Source organism: Vipera ursinii, assembly GCF_947247035.1.
Source record: "Vipera ursinii genome assembly, chromosome: Z".
In the NCBI taxonomy this organism is placed as follows: domain Eukaryota; kingdom Metazoa; phylum Chordata; class Lepidosauria; order Squamata; family Viperidae; genus Vipera; species Vipera ursinii.
The window spans coordinates 46,568,229-46,588,418 of NC_139517.1; the positions used below are offsets into that span (position 1 = coordinate 46,568,229).

Consider the following 20,190-nt stretch of genomic DNA (forward strand, 5'->3'; position numbering starts at 1 on the left):
TAATGTGGTTAAAATGTTAATTTATATTGCTAGTCCATGTATGATATGCCATATGTTAAATAAATAAATAAACAAACAAACAAATAATCTTGCCACTTTCCTGTAGAATTTGCTGGTACAATTCAGAAATAAACTTATTTATTTATTTATTTGCCACCCATCTTACAACAGGATAACTCTAGGTTTTATAATAATAAAAGATAAATGTACATACATACTAAGTACATAAATGGGTTAATACAAGCCAAACACTAAGATGGGGAGGGTAGGGGAAGGATGGTGGGGAGATGAGAACTGTTGTTTAATCAATCAACCATCTCCACTATAATGGTCTCCTACTGAAATTCACAGTTGTATCAATGATGACCAATTATTGTGATCCATCATATCTCACAGATTGGATAAGGTTTTTATGCTGGAATGCAGTGTTTGACTTTCATCAAACATAATGCATTTCATTCAAACCCCAGAGTTCTATTTTAGTATTGTCTATCCAGAAAACATTCTTCCAATAACTGGCTTATTCACTGTGAATAAGCAGTGTTCTTTTTTAAGGGCAGTGGCTTTCTCCTTGCAACCTGCCATGCACATGATTGCTGTTGATGGTCTCATGAACACCATCACCAGTGAAAGGCAGGCTTTTAGTTCTTGTCAGTCTTATTAAGTAGACAAGATAGGAAACACAACTAGATGAGCCAATTCTACTTTATTGTAAAGCCAAATCCTACACTCTTGCAAATCTGAAATTATAATTCTCCCACTGTCTCTTTTACAGCCTGAGAAACTAGGGAGTGGCTCTTCTGGGTCTCTTTGTTTGGCCAATTACCTATATTTGGGCTAAGCTGCCTCTTATACAATCATTCCTTTGGCATTGTTCCTTAGCCCATTCTCCCATGGTTTTTCCCATATACTATTATAGTTCCTTAGATGTTAAGGTAAAGGTAAAGGTTCCCCCGCACATGCGTGCTAGTCGTTTCTGACTCTAGGGGCCGGTGCTCATCTCCGTTTCAAAGCCGAAGAGCCAGCGCTTGTCCGAGGACGTCTCCGTGGTCATGTGGCTGGCATGACTAGACGCCAAAGGCGCACGGAACGCTGTTACCTTCCCACCGTAGTGGATGTTATCCTGCAGTTATTGGAGATCTCCTGGAATGCCTTGCTATTGGTCTGATTTTGATTGATTAGCCAGTCCTGGGAAGGATAATAATACTGTTACTGTTGCTTCCATTTGTACACCATATGCCTAAAAGAGGACTGATATATAAATTCTCTGAAAATAATTTGTAAACTTTTCTAGTTTGAAGAGCATCAATAATTGTTTTCAGAGACCCTCAGAAATGTTACATGCGCTTATCCAGAATTTTGTTTTTTAAATAAGGTAGGACCTCCCACATTCACACCTGACTATCATGTCATTAATTGATATCCTGGAATCTAACTTCCTCTTCAAATGAACTGATAATCCTAAAGGCTCACATACTTTTTCCATACACAAATATGTAGCTTTGAATCATTTTACTAAATACCTAAGTAAGTAAATACATAAATTATAATGGTTTGATTTGTTTGTTTAGTTTCATTGTCTTTTAAGTAGTTTTAGGACTAGTGTGGGCAACAGATCACATTTCAGGTCATATTTATGCAGAAATATTGAAAATTCCACACAGTTCACAAACTTAAGTACCACTATAAATGGGACCTCACCACAAATGCCATAACTATAAGCTACTTTGGAAAATTAACATTTCCAGGAAGAAGCCAATAACCAATGCTCTCTATATTACTATGAAAAAGAATTCATAGATGTAATTATACAAGCACCACAAGCTGAATTTATCTTGAGGGAATTTTTTCCTAATCCTATGGTTGTTGATTTTATTAATTTGCTGCAAATCGGTATTCTTCAGATAGTCTAAAGCAGGGGTGTCAAACTGCCGGCCCGTAGTTTGCATCATACAGAGGTTGCGTCCACCCCAGCTCTGGCAATGCAAAAAAGTTGTGATATATCGCAACATGTCACGTGACACACACCCATGGTCTAAAGGAAAAACAACTCTTATCTGAAAACTAAGCTATCTAGAAAAATGTATTAAATCAGAGAGAAAATATGGTTCATATAAAGATTTGCAAATAAATACTGTTTGCACTCCCAGAGCCACTGAAAGATCTTGTTTTGGATTTAAACCTAAACAAAGCAAAGCTCTTGATATGGCAGCAAACTGTAGCACAATAATATTTAGAAAATCAGTAAAACAGACAAGGAATGAAAAGGAAAACAAAATAGAACTACTGTCCTTCCTCATTGCTACAGGCTTTGACTTTGTTGTTCTTATTGTTAATTGCAAAGTCATGTCCAACCCATTGAGACCCCATGGACAACATTCCTCCAGGCCTTCCTGTCCTCTACCATCTTCTGGAGTCCATTTAAGCTCACGCTTACTGCTTCAGTGACTCCATCCAGCCACCTCGTTCTATTGCCCTCAATCTTTCCCAGCATTAGGCTCTTCTCCAGTGAGTCTTTCCTTCTTATTAGGTGGCCAAAGTATTTGAGTTTTAGCTTCAGGATATGGCCTTCTAAAGAGCAGTCAGGGTTGATCTCCTCTAGGACTGACCAGTTTGAACGCATTGCAGTCCAAGGGACTTGCAGGAGTCTTCTCCAGCACCATAGTTCAAAGGCCTCATTTTTTTGGCGCTCAACTTTCACAGCCATACATTGCAACTGGGAAAACCATGGCCTTGACTATACACACTTTTGTTGGAAGGGTGATGTCTCTACTTTTTAGTATGCTGTCTAGATTTGCCATAGCTTTCCTCCCCAGGAGCGTCTTTTAATTTCTTTTTTTTTATTGAAAAGTTTTAACATACAATTTATCTTTAACAATCCCCCCTCCCCCTCCCTTCTCCCTCCCCCCCTACCTCTCCCCCCTCCCCCCCTCCCCCCCCCCCGACTTCCCAGAGCTAAATACAAGGTATATATAAAAAAAGCAATCATAAACAACCATATACTAACAACCATAAAATCTAAAATCCATCACTCTCTAGCTTATATAGGATAAGACAAAGCTTAGTAATATTAAATATATATAGAAAAACTAAAATAGAAAAAGAAAAAAAAGAAAGAAGACTTATTCAAATGCTACATGAAACTTCTTAACCCTATACTTGTTCTGGATAAACTCAATCCATTTTCTCCATTCCATAATATAACGTTCTTGCGAGTGATCTTTCAAATAGGCCGAAATCTTCGCCATCTCTGCCAGGTCGGAGACCTTTAAAGTCCACTCTTCTATAGTCGGCAGTTCCTCTTTCTTCCAATACTGACCTATTAAAAGTCTTGCTGCCGTAATTAAATTTAACATCAACTTAGTGTCCACAACCGTAGCATCCGTAATTATTCCCAACAAGAAGAATTGCGGACAAAACTTTATCCTTTGCTTAAAAATCTTCTGCATATTCCACCAAATTTTTATCCAAAAAACCTTGATCTTTTTACAAGTCCACCATACATGAAAATATGTTGCATCTTCATCTCCACATCTCCAGCATTTTGGCTGATAATTCGGAAACATACTTGCAAGCTTTTTAGGATCTAAATGCCATCTATAAAACATTTTATAAAAGTTCTCTCTTAAGTTTTGAGCTTGTGTAAATTTTACGTTCCTCACCCAAATCTTTTCCCACGTGTCCATTGTGATAACTTCCTGGATGTTTTGGGCCCATTTTATCATACAATCCTTAACAAGTTCTGTTTCTGAATCAATCTCTATCAACGCAAGATATATCCGTTTAATATGTGCTGGTCCCTGATTTCTAATTTGCTTTATCAGATTTTCATCAGTCATTGTAAAACCATTTTTCTGGTCTTCTTTCCACCTGGCCCGTATCTGAGTATATTGAAACCAATTTTGAACAATCTTCTCGTCTCGCAAGAGACTATATGGCTTCAGACACCACTCATTTCTTTCCAAGCTTAGGATCTCCTTGTACGTAGTCACATCATGTTTGAAACCAGCATGTATATTTCTATTGCATGTTTTGGAATTGCCCACAATGGTATCTTGCAATCTAACTTATGTCTGTACTTCTTCCAAACTCTCAGCAATGCCTGTCTTAAAATATGCACTCTAAAAACATTATCTACCTTCTTATCATACAACAAATATGCATGCCAGCCAAACAGCAAGTCGTGGCCCTCAAGATTTAATAATCTCTCTTGTGTCAAATTAATCCAATCACTTATACCTGCTAACGCAGCAGCTTCATAATATAATTTAAGATTAGGCATTTTAAGACCCCCTCTTTCACGAGTATCCTGCATAATCTTAAGTTTAACTCGTGGCCTTTTCCCTGCCCAAACAAATTTATTGATACCTCTCTGCCATTCCTCCAAATTAGAATCTTTCTTAAGAACCGGTATCATTTGAAATAAAAATAAAAATTTAGGCAGGACATTCATTTTTACTGCTGCAATTCGCCCCAACAAAGACAATTGCAGTTTTTCCCAACTCTCCATTTCTTTTTGAATTTTCCCCCATAATTTTTCATAGTTATTTTTATATAATTTTGTATTAGAGGTTAAATTTTGTATTTAACCCTTTTAACAATCTCAAATCCAGTTAACCCTTCTAAAAGGGCCTTTTGCCCTTTTGTCATATTTTTAGCCAAAATTTTAGTTTTCTGTACATTAACTTTAAATCCAGAAACCTTCCCATATTGCATTATTATCTCCATCAGGTCCACAACAGAGCTCTCCGGCTGGGTCACTGTAACAACCAGATCATCTGCGAACGCTCTCAATCTATAATCCTGATCTCTGATCCGTATACCCTTAATTCTTTCCGAATTTCGTATTTTTACCAATAATATCTCCAATGTTAACACAAATAACAAGGGCGATAACGGACACCCTTGCCTTGTGCCCTTCTCAATGTTACATACTTCTGTCAGACTATTGTTAACTATTATTCGGGCTGTTTGTTTTTTATATAATGCCCTGATTGGTTGCAAAAATTTATCCCCAAAATTCATTTTGTCTAAAACTTTCATCAAAAATTGCCAATTCAGTTGATCAAAAGCTTTTTCAGCGTCTAAAAAAATTAGCGCCGCAGAGATCTGGTTGTTCCTTTCCAAAAATTCCAACACATCTACTATATGCCTCACGTTATTTTTCATTTGCCTACCACTAATAAACCCAGTTTGATCCCCATGAATCACCCGTTGCAGAACCCTCATCAATCTATTAGCCAACACCTTAGCAAATATCTTATAGTCTGTATTTAATAGTGATATCAGTCTATAGTTTTTTACTTGAGTAGCATCTTGGTCTTCCTTCAGAATCAAAGAGATAAAGGCAGTTCTCCAAGATGGTTGATCTCCTCTAGGACTGACCAGTTTGAACGCCTTGCAGTCCAAGGGACTTTCAGGAGTCTTCTCCAGCACCATAGTTCAAAGGCCTCATTTTTTTGGCGCTCAACTTTCACAGCCATACATTGCAACTGGGAAAACCATGGCCTTGACTATACACACTTTTGTTGGAAGGGTGATGTCTCTACTTTTTAGTATGCTGTCTAGATTTGCCATAGCTTTCCTCCCCAGGAGCGTCTTTTAATTTCTTGGCTGCAGTCCCCATCTGCAGTGATCTTGGAGCCCAGGAAAATAAAATCTGTCACTACCTCCATTTCTTCCCCATCTATTTGCTAGGAATTGAGAGGGCTGGATGCCATAATCTTGGTTTTCTTAATGTTGAGTTTCAAGCCCACTTTTGCACTCTCCTTCTTCACCTGCATCAAGAGGCTCTTTAGTTCCTCTTCACTATCTGCATATCTTAGGTTGTTGATATTTCTCCTGGCAATCTTAATTCCAACTTTTGATTCATCTAGACCTGCCTCTGTCATGATGTGCTCTGTATATATAAGTTAAATAGGCAGTGCAGCAATATACAACCTTGCCGGACTCCTTTCCCAATTTTGAACCAATCAGTGGTTCTATGTCCAGTTCTCACTGTTGCTTCTTAACCTGCATATAAGATGTTCTGGTACGCCCATCACTTTAAGAACTTGCCACAGTTTGTTGTGATCCACACAATCAAAGGCTTTAGCATAGTCAATGAAGCAGAAGTAGATGCTTTTCTGGAACTCCCTTGCTTTCTCCATGATCCAGCGTATGTTGGCAATTTGATCTCTAGTTCCTCTGCCTCTTCAAAATCTTGCCTGTACTTCTGGTAGTTCTCGATCCACATACTGCTGAAGTCTAGCTTCTAGAATTTTAAGCATACCTTTATTAGCATGTGAAATGAGTGCAATGGTGCGATAGTTTGAACATTCTTTGGAATTGTCTTTCTTTGGAACTGGAATCTAAACTGACCTTTTCCAATCCTGTGGCCCCTGTTGAGTTTTCCAAATTTGCTGGCAAATTGAGTGTAGCACTTTTACTGCATTGTCTTTTAAGATTTTGAATAGCTCAGCTGGAACACTGTCACCTCCACTGGCTTTGTTGTTGCTCAGATTTCCTAAGGCCCATTTCACTTCACATTCTATGATGTCTGGCTCAGGGTCAGTGACCACCAAATCGTGGTTATCTGGGATGTTAAGCTCGTTCTTGTATAGTTCTTATCTGTAGTTTGCCAACTTTTCTTAATCTCTTCTGCCTCCCTTAGGTCCCTGTCATTTTGGTCCTTTATCATGCCCATCTTTGCATGAAATGTTCCCTTCATATCTGCAGTTTTCTTGAAGAGATCTCTGGTCCTCCCTATTCTATTGTTTTTTTTCTATTTCTTTGCACTGTTCATTTAAGAAGGCATTCTTATCTCTTCTAGCTATTCTGTGGAATTCTGCAATCAATTGGGCGTGATGTTTTATTTTTGTACTTCTCTTTTCCTGACTTTCTTTTACTAATTGTTTAAAATATATTTGCTCAAAAATATAAGTTTATAAGATAATACGACCCACACACCAACACACATTCAGAGCTTTATTTTGGAAACAATCAGAATTTTAGTATTATAAACATGTTACAGTCTCTTTTCTGGCTAAGAATAAAATAAAACTGTGCTCCCTGTATCTTCAGTATCAGTGTTTCAGTCTAAAGAAGCTTGACATACAAATTCCAGGGAGTCCTTGTAATAATTCATTGTTTTCCAAAGTACTATGCATCTGTGCATTAACTAAATAAATATCCGTGGCTTTGGACTATCTAAGCAGTATTGTTATTTATGAAATAATTCCAATTTTGAAGTTCTGAAATTTTGAATTTTGAAGCTTTAATTTAAATCTGTAAAGTAACAAATATTAAATTACAACTGTTTGTCAAAAATAAAACTGTCACTTCTGACAACTTCTATCTGCCAGAAATAAAAACTGCCAGCTTTCAAGTTAAAAACATGTAAGAAGGGGAAATCTTGCTGAAATAATACAGACCCTCTCTCCTTCTTTCAGAATGCATAGGCATTCTGCCACATGCTTACCAGGACAGTAGGCATCAAGATCCAGTTTTGGTGTTGATGGTGAGCCAAGGTCAGATTCTGGAATTCGAGGGCTCTCAACAAATTTGGCTTTCCTTAATGGAGCTTAAGAGAAAAATAGAAAGAGAAGACATGGATATAAATGAATGTGAATGTACAATAACACCATATAAAATCAGTTAACAGTATCAAGCCAAGATCAGCTCCACTTTTTATTTATTGTTTATGCCTAAAGGAGGAGCTATTTATTTTATAGAAAAGATATGATCTACACTACAGTAACAAATTTAAAGTACTGCAGATGTCTCTCACAATTTCTCAAAACAAAGAATTATCCACATTTATTACGTTCAGTGAGCTTTGGTTGTAAGTATGTGCTAGAACACATAAATGTGTGTGTGTGTGTGTGTGTGTGTGTGTGTCCTATTTCTTACTGCCCATTTTCCTCAGACATAGATAATCTTCTCTGGGACCTAGAAAAATCTAATTTTTGTGATGTTAATACCATCATCTCTTGGTGCAAATCCTACCTGACTATAAATATATCACCTAATCCAAATTCCACATCACAAAAGGCATATAGACTTGTGACTGCACAACCCTTAGCATCACAAGACCTAAGGTGGACAAAATACAAGTAGCAATAAGCAATAGCACTTAGACTTATATACTGTTTCTCAGTGCTTTACAGCCCTCTCTAACGGTTTACAGATTCAGCATATTGCTCCCAAGAAGCTGGGTCCTCATTTTACCAACTTTGGAAGGACAGAAGGCTGAGTCAACTTTGAGCCGGTGAGAATCAAATCCCTGACAATCAGCAGAATTAGCCTGTAATACTGCATTCTAACCACTGCGCCACCACTGCTCCTAAGTAGTCCTCAACTTATGACCACAAATGAGCCCGTTTCTATTGCTTTGCAAGACTGTTGTTGTGAGTTTTGCCCCATAAGTGTGAAAAACAGTCATATGATCATATGATCAACTTTTGTGACAGTCTGACAAGCAAAGTCAATGGGGAGGTCAGATTCATGTAACAACTGTGTTACTAACTTAACAACTGTAGTGATTCGCTTAGCAACTGTGGCACAAAAGATCATAAAATGGGGCAAAATGTTAGATGTTTCACTTAGTAACAAAAATTTGGGGCTCAATTGTGGTCGTAAGACAAGGACTAGTTGTAATATATTTTATAGAACCTGTGTGGTATAGGTTATTTAAAGTATAGGTGCACATGGAGACAAGATTTCTGCTCAGATTCTCAGTGGAGCAAGTGTCTGGAAACACAAGAGAACAATTTTGAAAATATCTGAGTAAATTTTCTGAAGAATGCAGCTACCATAATGCTTTAAAACCCCTGCTTCATTTATACTGAAGTCTTTGCAAAGGATCTCTTTCAAATGCTTTACACAAGCCTGTAAAAAGACATGTATATAACTGCTTACAGCAGTGGTTCCCAAACTTTTCTATACCCCGCACCCCTAGAACGCTTCTGATATATTTTCGCACCCCTTACAAAAGTTTGAAATAATGGCAACAAATTATGCATATACACTATAATTTTGAAAACCCAAGTTTTTGTTACCCCTGCAATATTGTCTCGCACCCCCAGTGGGTGCAAGCATCCCTGGTTGGGAAACCCTGGCTTACAGCATAACTGCAAACCATTCTGAACTTTAAGATACTCTCTGGCAGAGTTCAAGACAGTTGTACAGCAGGGTGTGGGAAAATCAGTAAAGCATAAACAGTGAATGTGAGAAGCCTTTGGATGTACGTATAAACAGAATGCCTGTCTAATCCTAAGTTTACTGCATGCATGTTATAGATAGTTCCTCTGATGGATGCCAAAAATATGCTTTACTATTGAGTACTGCAGCATTGAAAAAACACAATGATTTGCACAGAAAGAAGCTACAAAATAAAAACAGAACATTGCATTTTTACTGTTGTTGTACTGTAATATAGCCTGCACTGTATTAAACTTGTCATTGTTGCTTCTTTTCCAACCAGAGTTCTATGGTATAACCATTGGTAATCAGGATTTTTTTAAAAAAAAAAACTCACTAGGAGCAAGAATTGAGGTACCAGGGACCATGTTGAACTTTGCAATATTTCCTGTGTTGAAACACTTGACGTACATTTGAGTTTTGTTCCACTGGTACACAAGATATTCACAATGTTCACTGACTGTTTTGCTTTTCATTCAGAGAAAAACAAAATTTATGCTTTGCTTTGTCTTTAAAGTTCAACAAAGAAATAGAAGAAAGAAAACGGCAGCTCATCTTGTTTTAGTTACACATATTTAAATAGGCAGTTTCAAGCATACAGAGAAACCAGTGAGACAAGGTGATGTTTAAACTGAAGATGAAAAAAACTATAGGAATGAGGTTTCTAGGCAGGTATAAAAGAAGAAATGGTAAGAGAAGAAGATCATATGTAAAGGTGTGAAGGGATCACAATATTTCTAGTAACTCTCCAGTAATATGAATTTGACTGATAATTCCATACATACATTAATCATTTCATTATTTCAAGCATTACACTGATTTTAAGCATTCCAAACAGTATGTTACTAAAGTATTTGAGGGGCTGCCACAAAGAAAAGGTCATCAAATTATTCTCCGGAGCACCAGAGGGCAGGACAAGAAACAATGGTTGGAAACTGAACAAAGAGAGAAGCAACCTGGAATTAAGGAGAAACTTCATAACAGTGAGGACAATTAACCAGTAGAACAGCTTGCCTTCAGAAATCATGGGTGCTCCATCACTGGAGATTTCTAAGAAGAGACTGGACAGCTATTTGTCTGAAATGGTATAGGTTCTCCTGCTTAAGCAGGGGGCTGGACTAGAAGACCTACAAGGTCCCTTCCAGCTCTATTCTATTTTATTCCTAGTTGCTTAGCCAGCATGTAAACATGACTCAAAATGACCAACAGAGAAAAGGACAAAGCTTGTAGTAAAATGTAACCAGAGTATCAGCAAAGTCTGTACTCCTATTTCCTAAAGAGGAGACTGGCTTCATCATCATCAGTTTTGAAGAGCATATAGGAGTTGTGGCCAGGGGGGCATTTACCTAGGTTCTCCTGGTGCATCAATTGCACCCCTATCTGGACCGAGATGCTCTACGTACGGTCACTCATGCACTTGTTACCTCCCGTATAGATTACTGCAATGCTCTCTGCATGGGGCTCCCTTGAAGACCACCCGGAGGCTCCAGCTGGTGCAGAGTGCGGCTGCGTGGTTGTGATGGGAGCATCCCGATACTCCCATATTACACCCCTCCTGCGTGAGCTGCATTGGTTACCGGTTGCCCTCCGGATGAGATTTAAGGTGCTGGTTCTTACCTTTAAAGCCCTACATGGCTTAGGCCCGGGATATTTGCAGGACCGTCTGCTGCCAGGAACGACTTCCCATCACCCGGTGCGCTCACACAGGGAGGGCCTCCTCAGGGTGCCGTCGGCTAGACAATGTTGGCTGGCGACCCCCAGGGGGAGGGGCCTTCTCTGTGGGAGCGCCAGCCCTGTGGAATCAACTTCCCCTTGAGCTCCGGATGGCCCTGGACCTCCGGTCCTTTTGTCGTGGCCTTAAAACATTTCTTTTCCATCAGACTGACCTGGACTGACAATAGGGATTTTTAAAAATGTTTTTTAATATTTTATCATTGGAGCTTTAATTCTTTTTTAACATTTGTATTATTGTCTTTTATTGTTGTTAGCTGCCCTGAGTCCTTCGGGAGATAGGGCGGCATATATACATACATACATACATACATACATACATACTTACTTACTTGTTGTCCGGATATTGTGGGATTTGTTGGAGCTAAACTCCAGAGTTAGAGTGGAACATTTGAACAAGCAGTTGCTCTTTTAGAAAGTATTTTCATTGTTAAATCATTATTTTTAGACAGTGTTTACATATTGCACAATCATGGATTGTTGTGGTTGGTGACATAGCTTACAGTTGGTTGGGTTTAATAATTACCCGGTTGAAATATATGGCAATCCTCACTATGATTCAGCACCCCCCTCCCCAAATGAATCACAAATGTCTTAGCTTTCTTCTCTTACACATGGGGACCAATGACACAACAATGAATCTAAAAACAATAACAAGAGATTACGGACAGCTAGGGAGGACAGTTAAAGAATTAGTAGCATAAGTGGTGTTTTTATGTATATTTCCAACAAAAGTCAAAATCCAATGAGGGAGCAAAGGATTTTAGAAAAAAACCATTGGCTTAAAACCTGGCATCGTCAAGAGATCTCCGATTTCCTAGACCAGGCATGTCAAACTGCCAGCCTGCGGACCGGATGCATCATACTAAAACCACGCCCACTCCACTGCCGACAATGGGGAAAAAGTCATGATACATCGCGCAGCATCATGTGATCTTGCGAGTTTGACATGCCTGTCCTAGACAATAGTTTGCATTACCTATATGAAGGGCTACGGGATGGCAAGGGATGGACTGAACCTCACAAGAACTGGAAAGAATATATTCGGAAGACAACTGTCTGATCAGAAGGGCTTTAAACTAAAATTGAGGGGGGGGGGGAAGACAATCTTCAAGATCTTTAGAACCTGATTCCAAGCAAAAACTACTAGATAACCAATCATATAAAGAGGTAGGGAGCAAAGGGAAAGAAGAATAAAAAGAAAAACACAATAAAATAGAGAGTGATGAAAGGGATAGAAAACCCAGTTACAAAGTAGGTGATATAAGAAACATACCCAAGACCCATAAAGGAGTCAAATGCCTATACATGAATACTCAAAGTTTTGGGAACAAACAGTGTGAACTTGAAATACTAGTACATGAAGCTAGATATGATATAGTTGCCATTACTGGAACATGATGGGATGAAACTCATGACTGGATTGTACTGATGGAAGGATACAAACTATTCAAAACAAACAGACCTAACAAAAGAGGAGGTGGAGTTGCATTATATATAAAAGGTCACTACATCTCTATAGAAATCCACAAAACCAAGGGTGAAAACCTCCTAGAATCCATATGGGCCAATATTAAAGGTAAAAAAAAATGACATCGCTATAGACATATACTACAGGCCACCCAACCAAGCAGAAGAAATAGATGAACTTTTTGCTAAACAATTAATGACTCTATGTAGGAAACATACCACATGGGAGACTTTAATTATCTTGGTATCAACTGGAGACAAACTCTGCAGCAAGTGGGAGAACAAACAACAAACAAACAGATTTGTAACAAACCTAACTGACAACTTTGTCATCCAAAAAGTAGAGGACAGAACTAGAAAAAATTTTTTACTGGACCTAATTCTTACTAATAGAGAAGAAGTGATAGAGGGAGTTGAAGTTGCTGGAACCTTGGGCAAAAGCAAACACAAACAATTGAACATAATTCAACCAGTGTGTTAAACTTTTAAAGAGCTGATTTCAACAAACTCAGAGACCGTCTAAGAAAAATTCCATGGATGAAAATCCTAAAAGGGAAAAGAACCCAAGAAGAGCCCATTTCATAAGAGCCCAGTTCAGCACAATGCCATGAAAAAGAAAAGCAAGAAATCCAAAAGAAGCTAGCATGGTTGCACAAAGATCTATCTGATAAAATGAAAGACAAAAAGGACAAGTATAAAAAAATGGAAAGAGGGACTTATAACTAAGGCAGAATATCAGCCGATAGCCTGAATCTGCAAAGGTGAAGTCAGGAAAGCAAAGGCTCAGGATGAATAAAGACTTGCAACAAAAATCAAAGATAATAATAAAAAAGTTTATTTCAACATATAAATAACAAGAAAAAAAATCAAGAAACAGTAGGTACACTAAAGAGAGAAGATGGCAAGGAAGTAACAGGCAGCAAGGAGAAAGCAGAACTGCTTAAGTTAATCTTTGCATCAGTCTTCAGCAAAAAGAAACTATAGCCCAACCTACCAAAAACCTAACTATAAAAGACAGACTGGAAATAAAAATTAAGATAAGCAAAATAATGGTTAGAGAACACCTATCAGATCTTGATGAATATAAATCACTGGACCTGATGGATTACATCCAAGAGTTCTGAAGGAGCTGGCAGATGTTATCTCAGAACCATTGTACCATATCTTTCAAAAATCCAGGAACACTAGGGAATTACCTGAGGATTGGAAAAGAGCTGATGTGGTTCCCATCTTCAAAAAAGGGGGGAAAAACAAACCCACGAAATTACAGACCAATCAGCCTAATATAAATAGCTGGGAAGATAATGGAAAAAATAATAAAAATAAATAAAAGCCAGCCCAGGTTTGTTAAAAACAGATTGTGCCAAATCAATCTTATTTTATTCTTGGACAAAGTGACTAAATTAGTAGACCAGCAAAATGCTGTGGACATACTATATTTAGACTTCAGCAATGCATTTGACAAAGATCATAACCTATTTCTTGGTAAACTAAAAAAAAAATTGGGATAGACAGCATCACCACCAGATGGATTTGTAACTGGCTGACAAACTGTACTCAATGAGTAGTCCTTAATGATACTACATCCACATGGAGGGAAGTAAGCAGTGGGGTAACACAAGGCTCCATCTTAGGCCCAGTACTCTTCAATATCTTCATAAACATAAATGAATTAAATGAGGGAATAGAAGGGGAACTCATCAAATCTGCAGATGACACTAAGCTGGCAGGAATAGTCAATACCCCAGAAAACAAGTTCAGGATCCAAAAAAGACCTTGACAGACTTGAACAATAGCCCCTATCCAAAAAAATTAAATTTAATATGAAGAAAAGCAAGGTTTTACACTTAGGCAGGAAAAACCAAAGGTACAAATATAGATTAGGTGAAACCTGGCTCAAAAACAGTAACTGTGAGACGTACCTTAGAGTACTAGTGAACAACCACTTAAATATGAGCCAGCAGTGTGCGACAGCAGCCAAAAAAGCTAATACAATCCTCAGTTATTCAAACATAGGCATAGAATTTAAATCATGTGAAGTATTAGTATCACTATATAAAGTCTTAATAAGGCCACATATGGAATACTGCATCCAGTTTTGGACACATTACAAAGATGTTGAGACTTTGGAAAAAGTGCAGAGAAGAGCAATTAAGATGATTAAAGGCCTGGAGACTAAAACATATGAAAAATGGTTGCAGGATTTGGGTTTGGCTAGAGAAAAGGACTGTGGGGGGCATAATAACAATATTCCAGTATTTGAGAGGCTGTCACAAAGAGGGGTCAACTTATTTTCTAAAGCACCAGAGAGCAGAACAAGAAACAATGGATGGAAACTAATCAAGGAGAGAAGGGGCCTGGAGTTAAGAAGAAAATTCTTATCAGTGAGGATAATTAATTAGTTGAATAGCTGTCAGAAGTTGTGGGTGCTTCATCACTGCAGGTTTTTAAGAAGAGATTGGACAGCCACATCTGAAATGCTGCATAGTCTCCTGTTTGAGCAAGAGGTTGCACTAGAAGACTGCCAAGGTCCATTCCAGCTCTATTCTGATTGTGTCTTCTTTTCAGATGTTCAAATCAGAGATACTCTCTTTCTAGTGGGAGTATTCATTTGAAATGTATTCTCCTATATTAATTTTTCCCCTCTAGAGGTTTCACTGAAAACACAATTTCTTCCATTAAAAACAGGATTGGAGGGCCTATCCTTGGACTGAGTACTTGTGTGTATACAGTACTCTCATGTTCATCCTATGTAACTAACGTGAAGGAATATGCATCCCCAACCCCTTCTTTACTGTGACCTGGCCTCAGGTCATCCTTGAGGTAGCTGGATGCAAAGGGAGAATGCTCCCTGCCCACTAGGGCCCTTGATCATTATGCATCATAAGTGTCTCACCACTGCACATGGACTAATGAAAAGGACAACATTGTGACAACATGATTTTGTCTATGTATTGTTCTAACTTTTCTTTCTTTCATCTCTTTAGGATTCTCAAGAACAATCACTTGAGCAGACTGGACAATAAGTCTCTGGATTGCTTGCTTTCACTCACACACCTGTAAGTTTCTGTTTCTAGCAGTGTCTATGCAAATTCATAAAGGATAAAGCAGCAGAAGAGATACTTCTGTGGATTATACTTAATTGTATGTCTCTGTTCCTGGCCACATAAATAAAGCTGTCACTCACATTTCAGTAACTACTCAACTGAATTATCGAAACCCCCTCTACACAGAGCTCTCTTTGAGATATCCAGAAGCATCAATCCAGAACACAGTGACATGGGTAATTATGAATACTGATTGTTGTGCTCATGTAATATTTCTGCTCTGTGAAATCCTCTGGCTCTCTGTAGTATTCTAGATGCAATTTTCTGTGTTATCATCTATAAAATCTTGCATGGATTATTTGCTGTATCACCCTCTTGCAAGAAGGTATCTGGTCTTTCCATCCCACATGTTCCAACAGGGAGGGCACATTCTGGATCCTTTGTCTAAAACAATGTCATCTTGTGGAATCAGGAGTCCCATATATGTTGGCCCTTAGCATGGGTGTCAAACTTGATCATGTGGAGCAGGGGTGGGCATGGCCTACACGAGACACATCCAGCCCATAGGCCACCAGTTTTACACCCCTGGCCCTTAGGCTTTTAGAAAAGCTTTTAGAAAGGAAATTTAACCTGGCTCCCACCCTAGGTTTTGGGTCATGAGAAGCAGAGTTCCTATTGTAGGATTCCTATTTAGTAGGATTCAACACATTAAATTCAAATTCCAACCACTTTATATTTCTTTTACTGTATTTTATTTCAGAAGCCTGTGCTATTTTCTATATTTGTTTAAGTTTTGTATAACAGCCCAAATCATATTAAATTGGGCAGTCATATAACTATAGCATACTAATTATAGTAAATTATACTATATAATTTTACTATATAATTATATAGTAAATTATACTATATAATTATATGGCATGGGTCTGGACTACCTACGGGAGCACCTTCTGCCAATGTCAGCACCCCACCGTCCTGTGCGCTCCCACAGAGAGGGCCTCCTCAGGGTGCCACCGCTCAAGGAATGTCGGCTGGTGGCCCCCAGGGGGAGGGCATTCTCAGTGGGGGCGCCAGCCCTCTGGAACAGCTTACCAACCGAAATCCGGATGGCCCCCGACCTCCGCACCTTCCGGCGCGACTTAAAAACGTACCTGTTCCAGCAGTCCGGCCTGGCCTGATAGCTCTAATTGGGGTCCCAGTTTGTATTTTACTATTGTTTTTTTCACTATTGTTCATTCTGTATGCCTACCTTATTCTGTACACCGCCCCGAGTCCCTCGGGAGAAGGGCGGTTTATAAAAACAAACAAATAAATAAATAAATAAATTAACCCCTTTGCTGGATTTGTTTATTTACACTAGTGTTTAGAATAGAATAGCTAATTGGCAACTCAAATGTTATGGCAATTTTTAATAGCACTGTCAAATTTTAATTAATATGATAAATAAATTACAGATGCTCATAAAAAAGTATTCAAGATATGTAAGAGTATTATGTTGAGCAACACTCTTTTGTTGATTCTGGATATAAATAATGTTTCATATATGCATATAATAAAATCTTGTGTCTTATTTGCTTAGGTAACAAGCAAATGTATTGGCATACAATCACAAGACTCTTGGAGACTAACAAGATACAAAATGATTATAAAGTATAAAAACAAAAAATAGTAGATAAAATCTAAACAAAATATATGCCATCAGTCCAGAGAGAGAGAGGGAGGGAGGGAGGGAGGGAGGGAGGGAGGGAGAGAGAGAGAAAGAGAGAGAGAGAGAGAGAGAGAGAGAAAGAGAGAGAGAGAGAGAGAGAGAGAGAGAGAGAGAGAGAGAGAGAGAGAGAGAGAGATCAGGAGAAAGGCTAGCTTAACTTCAGAATCTAGCCTAAGCTACAAGCAGCTGAAACCCAAAAGGAATATTTTAAGCTGACTGTAAGCAACATGCTTGGAACTGGGTAAGAACAGTGATTTTCTCTCTTCTACTTGAAAATTGATTTCCTAAGGGGGGGAAAAAACCAAGAAGCAAAAAGCCTCCAAAAGTGAGAAGGAGGGGGATCTTTGCCCCACCCTCCTAAAGATGGAAGCGGCGAATTAAACCCTTAAGTGGGGAAAGAAATATACTAAAATGAAATGAATATAAAACCTAAATCTGGATAAGTTTGAAATTGGTGGAATGTGTTAATATTTCTTTTTAAAATCATGAAAATAGAACAAAATAATTGTTTATTTTAAAAACTGAAAAACAAACTGATGCTGACATCTAGTGGTGGATGAAAATATTGTAGTTGCTTCAATACAGGAACTGGCAAAGCCCAGGAAAAGATAATTTGTTTTTGGGTGACCTTCAATGCCTTAATAACACAGAATAGCTGTGACTAAAAGAAAACATCTTGGGCTGCCTACAAAGAGAGAACTATAAACTTTGGAAGAAAAAAATGACCTTTCTGGATTACAAATACTTATTCAACTGTGATTTTAAAGCTGTCTGCAGAGAAAGGAAAATCTTGATATTTGGCTATCATGGAAAACTAGAGATCTGCAGAAAGAATATACCAAGAAAAAATAAGATACATACTACGTTGCAACTAGTTCAAACAACAATGATCTCAAACCATGAGGAAAGGAAGGAAGGAAGGAAGGAAGGAAGGAAGGAAGGAAGGAAGGAAGGAAGGAAGGAAGAGAGGGAGAGAGGGAGGGAGGGAGGGAGGAAGGAAGGAAGGAAGGAAGGAAGGAAGGAAGGAAGGAAGGAAGGTTGGTTATGAAAGGAAGGAAGGGTCTGAGGGAAGTCCTGCCTTAATACTTGGCCACAAGCAGCCCTGTTGCTCTTTTGCCATCCCCTTGTCCCCTCCTCCTGACCTTTCCTGGCGGTCTCCCATCCTAATGCTGAGGATGCTTTGGTTACAAAGCCAGGTCTCCTCACAGGGAGAGGGTCTCCCTCTGACCCACACATTTTGCCCTCCTGCACACACTATGAGCAACTTGGCCAAGGATAGCAAGCACAGCAGCAGCAGCTTGAAGATGGAGGTAAGCGCAGCTGGGTGCCCCCTTGGGGAAGTGGGGCTAGGCTAGGCTGGGCTGCAGGGTCCCTGAACTTGATGGTTAGGTGCTTGACCTCCGCTGCCCAACGCTCTGGGCAGCCCATGCCACTGTCCGGGATCCCACCCTCCCGCACAACCTGAAAGGGACAGTGAGCCTCCTCCAGTGGACCATGTCCTGGTGCTCACCCCGGTCCCACTGTCCTCCACCAGATCTGCCCCAGGCCTGCCTAGCCCTGTCCAGGTACCCTTGTTGCAAGTGATGCCGAGCTGGCCATGCCCACCCAGTAGGCCACACCCATCCCAGCCACACCAACACGGCCCACCCAATGGCAACCACAATGCTGATGTGGCCCTCAATGAAATTGAGTTTGACATCCCTGCCATAGAGGCCTGGGGCTAGTTAAATTCTGGTGTTGAGCAACTTCATTTGTTTACTTTATTGGATGAACCAGTGTTGTTTATCTGGCTTACTTGGTGTAAGTAAGTCCTCCGGGAGAAGGGCGGTATATAAGTCCTCCGGGAGAAGGGCGGTATATAAATAAAATTATTATTATTATTATTATTATTATTATTATTATTATTATTATTATTATTATTATTATTATTTGCTTGTTGAACAATAGTCTGACAGGACGCTGCAGCTGATTTACTGATCACATGATTTCCTAGTGGGTAGAGTTATCTTCCTTAGCCAAGAGCTCAGCCCGAGGTGGAACTCTTTGGAAACAGAATCAATAATTGGAAAACCACAACTAGCTAAATTAATAAAAAGGATAACTGGAAGAGGAGTTAGTTTTGTAATTGAGTGATCTTAGCAACTGAATAAGTTAAATAAATAAAAATAAATATAAGAGAGTGTAATAGGGATTAGTACATGAGCTTCCTAAGACTAAGTGTCAACGTATGTTTAGCAACTGTCTGAAGAAATCAGAGCTCCAAACTCAACCAAAGTATGAGCTAAGATATGAGCAGTTCCTAAATAATTTATAAGAGTTTGAAGGTAAAAAGCCAGCACATCAGACTGTGTTTTCCAAGTTAGTGCACATAAAACAGCATAACTTGTAGTTGAGTACTCAGTGCAGTGCAATCCAGACCCACAGAGAACACATATATTTCTTAAAACTACAGATTTAGTGCATTTTAAAATGAAATGAAGTGCTTAGGGGCCAAAGTGATATCTAAAGAAGACTAATAGATAGTAGGTTATGTTTGTCCCACTCCCAGGATGACAATTTTGTTTAAGGCTAAGAAAGAGATCTATCTCTTTAGGAAGGACTGAGTCCCTAAGTGATAAAACCACATGTCCTTTTATGGTGGATATGAATGATTTGATCATCAGAAACACAGATGGGCTAATATAACATTGGTTTAATGCGTAGCATGATTGTTAGATGATTAGAAAGAGACAAAAAGGCTGTAAAAAGTGCTCACATCAAAAAAGAATACTGGGTATACAAGTGTTTCTGTATCAGTACTAAACTCCTTGAAGTCTACAATGGGGGGGGGATTAAAATACTGTATTTGGTTTTGGAATGAGGACATAAATCTAGTGTGTAGAATGGAGAGAGCTAGTAGATAAGCTCATTCCTGGATCCGACCTTTATAAAAAGAACAGGAATAGGTACACTTGAAATTCCTCTGTTCTTTGTATCAAGGACAACATACTACCGATGTGTTAGAAAAAAAGTGAAAGACCAGATTTCTCCATAGAATCACTATTGATGGAAATA

General features: G+C 38.8%; 1 protein-coding gene across 1 annotated transcript in view; it reads right to left on the minus strand.

Annotated features, from left to right (window-relative positions):
* The window catches only part of TANC2 (tetratricopeptide repeat, ankyrin repeat and coiled-coil containing 2), a 370,144-nt gene that overhangs the window by 141,016 nt on the left and 208,938 nt on the right, over positions 1-20,190 (minus strand). The window contains exon 5 of the mRNA XM_083378993.1: positions 7,460-7,561. Coding sequence (XP_083235119.1) covers positions 7,460-7,561 — 102 coding nt within the window. The remainder of the gene's footprint in view (positions 1-7,459; positions 7,562-20,190) is intronic.